Genomic DNA, 12,892 nt, shown 5'->3' on the forward strand with positions numbered 1-12,892 from the left:
AATAAACTATGTAACACTTTCTTGACAAGCATTATCTAGAGAAGAGCGAAAACATTGTTTCCACCAAGAAAAGTTTTCAGTGCATTTTTTTCCTTTTCTTTTAATAAAGAATTGTTCACATATGGTAAAAGCACAGCCAAAGCTGTATTCACACTAGTCTCTTTACTGGCAGCCATTGTTCACCAAATGAAAGCTGATGCTGATGTTCAAATGAAGCTGATTGGTCCGGTCATTCTCAGACCAGAAACAAGTGTATCAGCTTTGTAAGATAGATCTGCCTGATGATGGACATGGAATCTGGACAATCCATAGACCTTGTAATTTTAAGAGGACTTTGTCTTTGTTCACAACTTTAGAAAATTGTCTTTGCATTTATCATTCCATCCTGGATTGGGGCTTCTACTGGTTAGGATTCAATGCGCTCAATGTGGCCCCCCTCTCACAGCCCCACAGTTTGAGTTTTACTCCGCTTCCGTGTAGCACTGGATGGGGTGGTGTCATGTGACTGCCTCTCATGTAGTGTGCTTCTATGGTGCAGTATTAGAGAGATTTGCAAGGGGACAGAACTGAAATAACCATCACAGCAGGTTTTTGTTGGTTATTGGCTCTAAATGTCTTTTATTTTAAGGTTTATTTTTGGCCATTTTTGTGTCTTTATTAGATAGAGGAGAACAGTGGATAGAGTTGGAAACAGGGTCAAGAGAGGGGGAGAGACATGCGGTGGAGGGCCCCAGGCCAGATTCGAACCCTGGCCGCCCGCGTACATGGGGGGCGCCTTTAACCACTAGGCCACCTGCTCCCCCTAAATGTTGGTTTTGATCATTTTTCAATAATCCCCCAGCACTAATTCATAGGACTAGTAAATGAGCAGAAAGACTGTTGATCGCATTTGCATGACTACCATACTAACCAGTGACTTGCTTTGTGATGCCACTGTCATCATCATCACCACCATAGTTTGGATTTTCCTTAATAGATTCTATAAAAATCCAGGTGTCTTGGTTGCTTATTTTGAATAATTCTGGAAATTTTCAGGAATTGTGTATTTGACAGTGTCATATGATTTCTCATATCCTTGTAGTCATGTATGGCAAGATGGCCTCATGTCCTAAAACATGAAATTATTTTGATGTTTAAGTGTCAGTTAAGTCTCCTTTATGTCAATCACCTGATTGGAAATATTTGCAAAAATGGACTATTATTCTGTGCAAAAACTCTTTAGTCAGGCTTCTGTACATTTTTGGTAATGAAGTATTTATGAATGCCACACGGTGCTCTCAGGTAAGGCAGACTTAATCCCCAACAGTTGTTTGACTGCAGGACCTAGGCCGCTCCAGGCATGAATGTTCTTAAGCAGTGCTCATGCTCTGCTTTCCAAATGCAAATTTAAAAAGGATTAAATGGTGATAACCATCAATGTTTTCTGTATGTTAATAATTAAGAGTCAAAGATCATTACACAAGTGAAGAGTTGGGTTTATTAGCTCTGGTTTTCCACAGTCCTGGTGCAAAGACATTTGCTATGGTCAGAGGCATTGTGGCCAAAACAGTTGAAAGAATACTTTACAACAGCCATGGGAACTTTTCCCAGAAGGAGGGAAATGTCAGCTTTTCCATCTTTGAAAGCTCTGGCTCTAGATCCATGTTCCGTTTAGAGCAGACGGACACATTTCCATGTTAGGTTTCAAAAGATCGGAGCAAATGTTCTTCACCTTGAGGATTCACTAGGATGCCAAACTGTGGGTCATTTAGCAAAGGACACCTTGCCTCTTTGTGTATGCTATTATTGAAATTGGACGTGCTTTTCATGAGGAAATGTCAGGCGATGCTGGTTGTAGAGAAGAGAAAAGGCTTGCGATGCCTCATGGCTTGCAGTTGGAGCTTATGTCTAACTCATCATCTTTACATGAAGACAGAAGTGTGTTTGAAGAGTCGCTGCGTGCCACTAAACAGCTCTCATTCTGGCTCTAGCCTCAAGAGAGACTCCTGTGAAACAGTTCAATCTGCATTCTTGTTCAAAAGTCAGGGATCCTTTGAAATTGCCCTCTCTTCAACAAGGGAGACCTTGTTTTCCAATCTGCTTGCATGTGGAGGTCTGCAGTGCGTGCATGCTCTATGTGTTTGTGTGCCCCCTCATCAGGCTCATTCCTCAGCACAGCTGCAGGAGCTGAAGTCACACAGTTTGACTTAAGACAGGGCTTAGCAGCTCATTAACAGATAGAAAGAGTGAGCCTAGAACAGTAGCTGACTAACAACACTGTCAGAGGTTCAGAGCAAGGGCCACGCTGTCTCCGTGTGGCGGCGGTGCTTCTCTATGGTCCACTAAAATGCGCCATATACATAAAGACGCAGTCTGCATGAGGTCACCTGCTGGTTTCTGGCTGGTTTCTGAAGAGATGTTGAGTCCAACAATAGTGGGCCCCGTGAAGTGCTGACTCAAGCTAACTTTCTGCTATTTACGGCAAAAAGTTGGAGTTCAGGCTGGGAAAAGCCTTTCTAGCTCACATATTTCAAATGAGGAAAACAGCACAAAAACCCTGAAAACTGAAGGCCACTACTGTGATTTAGTTTGTGTTTGCCTCCAAGCAAAAATGAGAACTCACCAGTGAGCCACTCCCATTATTATTCTTTATTATTAAGCATAACTTTTACCCCCTACTCTTTAGAGTAATCACCTTTTTAGACCAGGTTTTTTATTTGACTGCTAACATGTTTATTTCTGCTGTAAATGCATTTATTGTGAGCTTTTTTTGTGAGCTCTAATGGGAAATTCTTGACTTTTACAGTCAACTTCAAGTGAACACTCAAGGAATGGCAGTTATTTCATCAGATTATTTATCAACACTTTAGGTTGCCACTTGTCTAAAATATATATAGTATTGCTGTCTTTTTTCACAATGTTTTACCTGTTCTTCTATCACTTGTCTTGTCTTGTGTTGTTTTGCGTCACTTGAATTAAAAAGATGAGGAACTGTTTATTGCATATTATATTGCAATCACTAAATTTGAGGGGAAACAAAATCATGCTTTGAAGCCTGTTTTAAGGACTGAAATGTGTTCCTTTGTTCTCCTAAAGCTTTAAATTGTGTGTTTTAAGAAGTGAATTTTTAGGTCTGGACTAGCTTTAAATATTGGTATTAATATTGATATTGGCTGAAATTAATTTCACAAAGCAAAAAAATACAGTAATTATATAACATCAGTGTCAAAAAAAAAAGATTTGGATCAGAAGAGTTTTCACTAAAGAGTCAGAGTCAGCAGGTTTTGCATTTTAAAATCAGCTTGCAGATTGTTTCAAGCAAGAATGCATTTACATTAAACCCACCGCGATAGTCTGAATTTGTTACTCTGAAAAATGCTGTTTTTTAACAAGCAGTGCTTTCTCACTCACCATGTAAAGTTTTACCCTTTTTAATGCAATCAAATTAGAATTCAACTTTTTATCAGCAACCAGCAGATTAATTGATGGCAAATTAGGGGTGAAAAACTGCTGTTAGGATTTTTTTTAATTCAAGAGAAACAGTGAAAGACAATTGTTTAAATTTGCCCCTTAAACTCAAGTTGGTTGCGCTCTGTGCTGTTACAGTAATACTGATCAATGTTTTTACATTTTGCATGTTCTGAGTCATGTCTCAACTACTGTCCAGGTCACTTTTAAGATTATTGTTTCAGTGTCTAATCTGTCTAGAGCAACATTTTATGGCTGTAGTTTCAATCTTTCTTGTTATTCTTTTGATGTTTTCTTTCTTTATCATCTGTCTGTCCCTCTTTCTCTGTTATTTAAATGTTTATCCTTTACTGTAGACTTCCACGCTGCAGTTCTTTGTATGACTTTTTAATCTGGACATCCTCCCATATCTGCCAAAACTAATATTTTACTAAGGAGACAATTTAAGGAAACTAAGATTCTTGTAGTTTTTCATTTGATGCTGATTCAGTCTTAATCACTGAACCTCTTTCTGCTGTTTCTTTGCAGAGATTGGACCGGTAACAATTACAACAGACCCAAAGAAGTTCCAGTATGAGCTGAGGGAGCTGTACGTCCAGGTGGGTTCAGAAATCGCATTAATCAAATCGAAGGGAGCTGCAGCAGGAGCCAGCGTGCTTTAGCAGTTAGCGTAAGGTCATCTGGCCTTGATAAAAGCAGACTCTGGGCCGACCAGACGTCTTGTTAGCTGATTGGTGTGTCTACGCTGCATGATGAAAGAACTTTTCAAACAATAATTTATTGTCTTGATTTTTACAAGACACTTGTGAATACTGCTCTTGTTTTACTGAATTTTCAGCTTCCATATAAAGTACCTATGGGACTTAGATTTGAAGGCACAGGACAAGAAAAACCCATCACTCACCCCATGTTTTATTTGCCTTCCTGCTTTATTACAAACAAATGTATAAACAATAACATACAATGGCCAGAAAACTAAACAGAGTCCTGCCAAGCTCAGATATTTGTTTAATTACTTGGAAAGAGAAGGAAGTTGTGCAGAAACCCTGGTGCACACAACAGCAAAAACTCCAGAACTGGTCCTCTACTTTATGCCAACGGATGGCAAAGACAGAGATTCAGAGTGGCGAGTGTTGCTTCGTCTTTGGCGTGCATCAATGTTAATCTGATGTGCAGTGTGTTTTGTGTAGAATGGAAGAGTTCCAGTTTGCTCTCACTCACTGCTTCATTCCTGTGTCTGTTTTTCCTCCCCTCACCCCTTCACCTGCACCATCCCTTGGCTAAAAGGCCAGAAAAGATGCGTTCAGGAATTTCTTTTAAATTGAAATTCTTGTCATGGCAGACATTTTGTTTAATGATCAGGATATTGATTGCCACCTCATTTTTTATAACACAGCAACAGCGGTGCATTAAGGGGTGATTGGACTCACTCCTGAGGTGAATCTGTGCATAGGGGGAATGGGTTCTTGGCTGCAGGTTAGACGTTTCATGGTTCATGAAAGACTGAAGACTCCTGTCTGCTGCCCTCTGCCCTCCTGGCTTAAAATCAAGGGTCACTCCATTCCAGATGTTAATCATGGGGGTGATGCATCCTCACCAATTATTAAACCCTGCAAACAGACAGATAGGTTTTTGTGGACAACCATCTTTGATCCTACTGAGGAGACTAAGAGAGAGAATTTTCAAATGCAATCGATGAAGAGCTGCCACATGAATCTTTGCCACATTAGGGATGCATAATTCTCTTAGCACTGCTGCTAACCATGAGGCATTCTTTTGTATGGGTATTTCTGCAACTAATAAATCTTCCCCATAATGGTGTCGCTATTTAATTATTGCTGAGCATAAAGGCTGTCATTAAGAGCTTTTGTTGAATACTGGTAAAATACTATGCACTTTTTTCAAATGCAATTTCTAAACATTTTAAAGTAGAAGAGAAATGTAATGTTACTCCAAGTATGTATGTATCAGTGCGGGCTCTGAAATCCCTTCTACTTTAAATATTCAGTTTTACAATGCCATCATTTTATTGCATTAAACATTACATGTTTCCCTACATCTACAACTGCATCTGTGTCAGCTAACTCCATGTATTTAAGATAGTGGACCTGATATGTTAGAATTAGTTTAATTCATAATGTACTGGTACATTATGTGAAATATTGCACTGAAATGTGTACAGGTAAAAAATGACTACTCTTATGTTATATTTTAGTTGAGTATTTACATAACCTCAAATATTTACAACAGTTTTTAAAGCCAGAGAAATTCCTAATTTCTGTTGTTGTAACGGGATGCAATGGTGGACTCAGGGAATTCAATGGGAAGGGGTGATAATGATAAAAAGCGCACTTCCTGTGTGAAGTAGAGCATCGGTCAAAAAGTTGTCACACATTTATAGTGAAACAGTTAGAAATCCTGGTTAAGATTGAACTTTTTAAGAATTATAGACAGCCCTGGAGGGTCGTTTCTAGGCACCATGGAGTGCATGTATCATGTGTCGTTCATTTAAAGGCAGCCTAGAGCCTAGAGATGGTGGGCACTTATGCAGGATAGAGGGCACTTAAGAGGGAAATTTGTCCAATTTTGTCTACTTAGAGAGCACAAAGCCAAATCTGTCCCCTAAGAGGACAATAGGCTTGATTTGTCCACATAGGCAGCATGTACAAGGGCACTTTGTCAAATTCTGTCTATTCAGAAGGCACTTAAGAGGGCAAGTTTTCAATGTTTTTCCACTTAGATCACCAAGGCAAATTTTGCCCACTTTAGGGCTTGAAATCGGCCACTTAGTCAATTATTATCCACTCAGATGGCACCAAAGAGGACACTTTATTGTGTTTATCTACCATAGTGGCAAACAAGAGGACACTTTATTGTGTTTATTGACCATAGTGGCATACAAGAGGGCACCTTTGCAGCGATTTTTCAAATATAAAGTTCAATCATCTAGACTCAGACCAAACACCAAACTCCATCCCCCTGCCTCTGCTCTCCTGTGGCCCCACTAGACATTTCCAGGTTAGGCACTGCTCAGATCTATCTACCTCCGTGGCTCATGTCTTCTTTTGAATTGAAATCTATGTTCATTGAAAAACTGAAATTTCTAAGGGTATTTACTAAAAAGTTAACCGGTTTGTTTTCATCAATGGATTTTGTATATTGAGGGAGAAAATCACTCATCAGTGTGAACCCGGGAAGCCATTTTAACAGCTTTTCTCCCTAACTATGTCAAATTCATCCATGAAACCAAAATAGTGGTTTGCAGCTGAGCAAATAAACCATATGGACTGTATTTTATCTAATTGTACATAGTCTTCATTTAAAACAAACAAAAAAAAGCAGTGGAGCTGTGGGGAGCATAGTGTCTCTACTTTTCTTCTTTTGTTACTATTTTGATTGAGAGCCCCCTGGTGGCGGAATATATATTCTTTGTGTTTAAAGGAGTACTTCGGCTACATACAGAGGAACATGCGTGTGGTGTACCAAAGTGGTGTTAAAGCAAAATGGCTTGAAGAGAACAAGAAAAAAATACATGTTCAGGAGCTTTTCAAAGATACATTTAATGAAAATTGACTGTTGTGAGGAACAGTGTAAGATTTCTTTAATGATTCTGCTTATAACATATCCTACATATCCAACTAGTAAATCAAAGGACTACATTTGTGGCTCACAATCCCACAAATTTATATTAATGTTTACACTGTATGCTGATGATATCGTCCTATTTCTCAGGGAGGTGGGGACTGTCCGGAGATGAGCATTGGTGCCATTAAGATTGCCTTGGAGATCTCCTTGCCGGGTTCCTACATTTACGTTTTCACAGACGCCCGGTCCAAAGATTACAAGCTGACCCATGATGTCCTGCAGCTCATTCAGCAGAAACAGTCGCAGGTTTGGGTTTTACTGCAAAATACCACATTCTGATGGCAGGTTTAAAGAGAGAGTGACCATAATTTTATATCAATGTATATGTGTATGTAGGTGGTGTTTGTGCTGACAGGGGACTGCGATGATAGGACCCACACCGGCTACAAGGCTTATGAAGAGATCGCGTCCACCAGCTCTGGACAGATCTTCCATCTTGACAAGAAACAGGTCAATGAGGTAAGAGCATCACAGGAAGTTTGGTGCTGGTCTCAGCGTCTTTGGTAGAAGTTTGCAGATTTCAGAGTTGAAAGGAAAACCCCTCTGCTTTCACATAACGTGCTTTAGTCATAGAGTACTAAACTTGGCTGAGTTCTTCCTCTACGCTGTATAAATTAAATGACAGTTGAAGGTTTTACAGCCTTTTTCTGTGCCCATGTCTGTGTCTGGACTCCAAATCAATGTCCAGGAAGCATTTAATTGATTAATGCATACTTAAGCTCTTTAAAACCTTTCCAAGTAATGTAAATCAGAAGTCCTGGATTGGGCATTAAAGCCCAACGTTTGAACAGCATCCTGTTTTCTCCCTATTAGATAACAGTTTTTACTAAGAGAGGACGTATTCTCAATTTTGAGCTCTTTTTCTATTGAGGCTGTATAATCATTTTCTTTTTCTCTGACCTTTGTTTGGATTGTTCTAAACATTGTTTTGAAAGAGTCTGATCTGAATTGAAAGTGACAGTTATGACTAAGTTACTCTTGGCTTAAATGTGCAGATGTATGACAACTAAGAAAAATCAAGAAATTTTAGTTTTAGTTTTTCTAATCATTTCCTATTTTTTCTTGACTCCAGATTTTTTACTATTATTTTAACATTCATGGCCTGAATCATATATTTTCACATCAAGAATGCCTGCTCCTTTACAAAGACAGAGTTTAAAAGCACCTGGGTCTGGGTATCAAACAGTAGCTGTTAAGTTTTCAGTTGGGACAAGAGTGGGAGAAGGGGGGCAGGACACGGGGGAATGTAAGAAACTTCCTGATTAAAGCTTTGCACATGTTGAGGGGATGACCTTGTGAGCAGCTGAGAGGGTAAAACTGTGTATGTGCAGTGTATGTCTTTGTGTAGATTCTTACGGCTCCAGAGGGATAGAGTGGATTTCTGTGACAAATTTGTTTCTTGTTTTACAAAATTGCTCTAAATTTGCTTCTCCATGACAAAAATAGTGCACCACTCTCAAAGGAAAATAAATTTTATTTTCTGCATTCTTCACATCTCCTTCTCAGGTCCTGAAATGGGTGGAGGAGGCGGTGCAGTCATCCAAGGTCCACCTGCTGTCCACAGATCACTCCAGTGGGGTCAGCAACACCTGGCAGATGCCCTTTGATCCCAGCCTAAAGGAAGTCACTGTGGCTCTCAGCGGCCCGGCACCAAACATTGAGATAAAGAACCCCCAGGGTAAGATAAGTGTTAGCATTCATGAACAGGGTTCAGCAGGATTCCTGGAATTCTTCTTTAAACTTGATCTGTTTATGAACACATGCTGTGTGCACTAATGTAGAAGGGAGGCAAGAAAATAACACGTTGACAAAAGAAATGCAGATGCATCTAATAAGTGGTATAATGGTGATTCAAATTATACACTATATGGACCAAAGTGTTTGACTTCACACCAGTAGGGACTGTAATGACATTGTATTCAAATACATGTACATTAATAGCGAGTTGGTCCCCCTTTTGCAGCTATAACAGCCTCCACCCTTCTTGGAAGGCTTTCCGCAAGATTTTGGGGTGTTTCTGCAATTTATGAAGTCAGGCACTGATGTTGGATGAGAAGATCTGGCTCACAATCTCCGTTCCAGTTCATCTCAAAGGTGCACTTGCTTTGTGCACTGGAGCACAGTCATTTTGGAATAGAAAAGGGCCTTCCCCAAAATGTTGCCACAAAGTTGGAAAGATAGCTTTGTCCAAAATGTCTTGGGATGCTGAAGCATTAAGATTTGCCTTCACCGGAGATAAGGGGCCTAGTTCAAACCCTGAAAAAAGGAAAAACAAAAAGCCCCATACCATTATCCCTCCTCCACCAAACTTCTCAGTTGTCACATTGCAGTCAGACAGGTGACTTTCTCCGGTATCTGCCAAACCCTGACTTGCGCTTTTGACTGCCAAACAGAGAGGCGTGATTTGTCAGTCCGCAGGACATGTTTCCACTGCTCCACTCCAGTGACGGTGCACTTTCTTCCACTCCATCCATCCATCCATCCGACGCTTGGCATTGGACTTGGTGATGTGAGTGTTATATGCAGGAGCTCTGCCATGGAAACCTATTCTATAAAGCTCCCACTGCACGGTTCTTGTGCTAACATTAATGCCAGTGAAAGTTCAGAGTTCTTTAGATATGGAATCAGCAGAGCATTGGCAGCTTTTATGCACTATGACTGTAGAATATCTAGCAGGGATGAATTGCCTGTTGCAAAGGTGGCATTCATCACAGCACCACACTTGAAGTCACTGAGCTCTTCAGAATGACCCATTTTGCATCACAAAGGTTTGCAAATGAAGACTGCATGGCTATGTGGTTGATTTTATACACCTGTGTATACAGGTCTGATTGAAAAATACAAGATTTCAATACTGAACAGATGTGGCCTATTACGTTTGTCCATATAGTGTATGTCAAGATTGTAACAGACACAAAATCTTCACCCTTAACCACTCTAGTACATCTCCTCACAACATTATCAGAAAAATGACTGATGTACCAAAAACTTTTTTGGGTAAATGATCTTCCAGTGGAGCAGAACAGACTTTAAGAGAAGCTGCTCCAAGTGCTTTCCGTATTTTAAAAATCTGTAGTGCATGGTGCAAAGTATATTAGGGCATGTCTGATTATCTTTTTCTAGCTAATCCTTGTGCAGTCTGGGTGCTAAGCTAGCTGCAGGCTGCACAGAGGTTTGGTTAAGTTTCTTGTGTGTGTCTACAACTTCTGGCATCAACAGATCAGCCAAAAGTCAAAGCTATATTAAGATGACAGGAGAGACAGGACTCCAAGTCCTCTGTTCCATTTAAACCTAAAATTAAATGTTTTAGTTTATTTAACCTTTACTCAATCAGGAAAAACCTTGTAGAGTTTTAAAAAAATTCTCTTTTCAAAAGCATCCTGGCCAAGAGCAGCTGGCAGCAGCTGAGTGTTTCCAACTAACAACTAGCAGCCAACACACAAAACATAACAGAAGATACAAATTTAAGAGGCTTAAAGAGACACAAAGTAAGAGTTTTTACCAGCAAAAATGTGTCAGAAATGTCCACAATCATAATCAACACATGTATCTGCCTCAAAGGCAATGTGTCAATAAATGCACTGATAGATAACTGAAGAGTCAGAGCAGTTCTGTGCATCCTTGTGTGTGTGTAACAGTTAGAGCAGTGCAAGTGCTTTGTGTTGATTACCCCTGTTGAATAGCAGGAACATACGGCACTTTTATTTACACATTTTTTCAGGGTTTGTCACAGTCACGGTTCAGCCACACAAAGATTTACTTTGGGCTTTCTCTGACTTCATTACTATTATCAGTGGATCAAGAAACCAATGAAAGACTTGGGAATGACAAGCAGGAAAGTGGCCACAAGTCAAACCTTCATGTAGAACTGCAACCTCCTCAAATGGGGAGTAACCAAACCTGGAGATAAAGCTCATTTCCTTGGTAATGATACTGAGGCATCAAGACGATTGCAGAGGAGTGATTTTAAGAAGATAAATAACCTTTAAAACAATGTTTTTGAAATTCTCATTTATAAATCAAATTAAATCTTTTAAAATCCTACAGGATAACTTTTTACAAAGTTTTGACTTTACATTTAAGTAGTAATATCTACTTACCAAGTAAACCTAGCACAAAAAGTGAGGAAATTTATGTTTGGTAGATTATTTCTTTGTTGTAATAATGCTTTTTGACAATAAATCTTAGACTGTTTGAAAGCCTGTTTATTTCTTTTAAATGGTGCCACATTTATAAGGAACATGCATTTGTGGGATGAGCAGCAGAGCTGAGTTGTGCCCTAGAAACAGCTTTATTCTGCCATTGACTCTTTTTTGGTGGATTGGATAATTGACATCCACAGAAACAAGACATAATGGCATTTCAACAATTTATTCATTCAACAAACAGGAGTCTAAGTAGTGTGTGGAAGAACCATACACAGCCACAACATCCTGGCACCTCCTCATGCTGTTTACCAGCCTGGTCACACACTGCTGTGGGATGGCATCCCATTCTTCAACCAGCATTTTTCTTAAGTCAGCCAAAGTGGTTGTGTTGATCACTCTGGCAAGTGTTCAGTGGGATGGAGGTCAGGACTGCTGGCAGGCCATTCCATCCTCTCCACTCCCAAATTCTTGAGGTAGTCGCTGATAAACCCTGCTCTGTGGGGGCAAGCATTGTCATCTTGAAGGATAGACTATGGAGATATGGGATTGCCACTGGTTGAAGAATCTCATTTCAATATGCACTGAGATTGCCTTCAATGATGACAAGTTTTGTGTGTCCAGTAACAGCCAGGTGCCAATCAGGCACCTGATTGTCAGCACCTGGCAACAGCAAAATAAGCTGTTTAGCATTGACAGAGAAGATATGGCTTATTTTTCATTGGTGCAACTCACGTACTGAGCTCAGCTCTCTCCCACAGATGCATGTTCCTTACAAATGTGGAACGATTTAAAAGGAAACAGGCTTTCCCCCTGTGTAAGATTTATTACCAAGAAGCATTGTTGCAACAAAGAAATATTCTAGCAAACACAAATTTGAATACTTTTGGTGCTAAGTTTAGTTTCAAATTGAGTACACACTGGACTTTATCTTTATATTTTGACAACGAGGCTACTGCCAATATTTCACATGTAAACTACAACTATGCAACAAGCATTACATGATAACTTGTATTTGTCAGAGCTGTGGAAAACTTGAGTAATTGACTCTGTCTCCATGTTTGGCCTCCAGGGAAGCTTGTTGGGAAGAGTGATGGCCTGACTGAGCTCCTGCACATTCCCAACTCTGCCAAAGTTGTCAACATCAAGGATCCGCACCCAGGGATGTGGACGATCAAGGTAAACAATTCATACTTAAACTGAGAATGTGTGTTGAAATTACAGGCTTCTCCAAACTTATCCCAGAGCTGAACTGTCTTTTAGGAAGACTTACTGCAAATAGTTCAGTTGTACAACAGTGGAATGAGGTCACAACTAACACCCCAGGAGGGAGCTGGGCCCTCGAGGATGGCCCTTAAGTTGAATTACTGCTGTAGTATATCAGCAAGTTGAGTTATAGTGATGTGTAATCAGTTTAACATGCATGATGTCTGGTGGAAGCATCTTAAAGGGAACAAAAACATGATCACAAAGGCACACTTGAGATGATTTTGGACAGTCCCTAAAGACGAGGGTAAATTATGTTCAAGGTCACTGCTGTTAACATGCAGAAAATACATTTTTGTTTGGGGCACTTTAGCTGTGGTGTTCCCCTTACTGGGTGGAAACTGTTGGCACCCTGCTGTTGAGGTAATGCAGAAGAGGTCACACATTCG

The 12,892-nt window shown here is 40.0% G+C and overlaps 1 protein-coding gene across 1 annotated transcript in view; it reads left to right on the forward strand.

The window, feature by feature from the left end:
* The window catches only part of hmcn1 (hemicentin 1), a 120,873-nt gene that overhangs the window by 25,586 nt on the left and 82,395 nt on the right, over positions 1–12,892 (forward strand). Inside the window, exons 2-6 of the mRNA XM_041792071.1 lie at positions 3,976–4,046; positions 7,180–7,338; positions 7,429–7,551; positions 8,599–8,770; positions 12,310–12,416. Coding sequence (XP_041648005.1) covers positions 3,976–4,046; positions 7,180–7,338; positions 7,429–7,551; positions 8,599–8,770; positions 12,310–12,416 — 632 coding nt within the window. The remainder of the gene's footprint in view (positions 1–3,975; positions 4,047–7,179; positions 7,339–7,428; positions 7,552–8,598; positions 8,771–12,309; positions 12,417–12,892) is intronic.

This window comes from Cheilinus undulatus, linkage group 7, assembly GCF_018320785.1.
Source record: "Cheilinus undulatus linkage group 7, ASM1832078v1, whole genome shotgun sequence".
Lineage (NCBI taxonomy): Eukaryota > Metazoa > Chordata > Actinopteri > Labriformes > Labridae > Cheilinus > Cheilinus undulatus.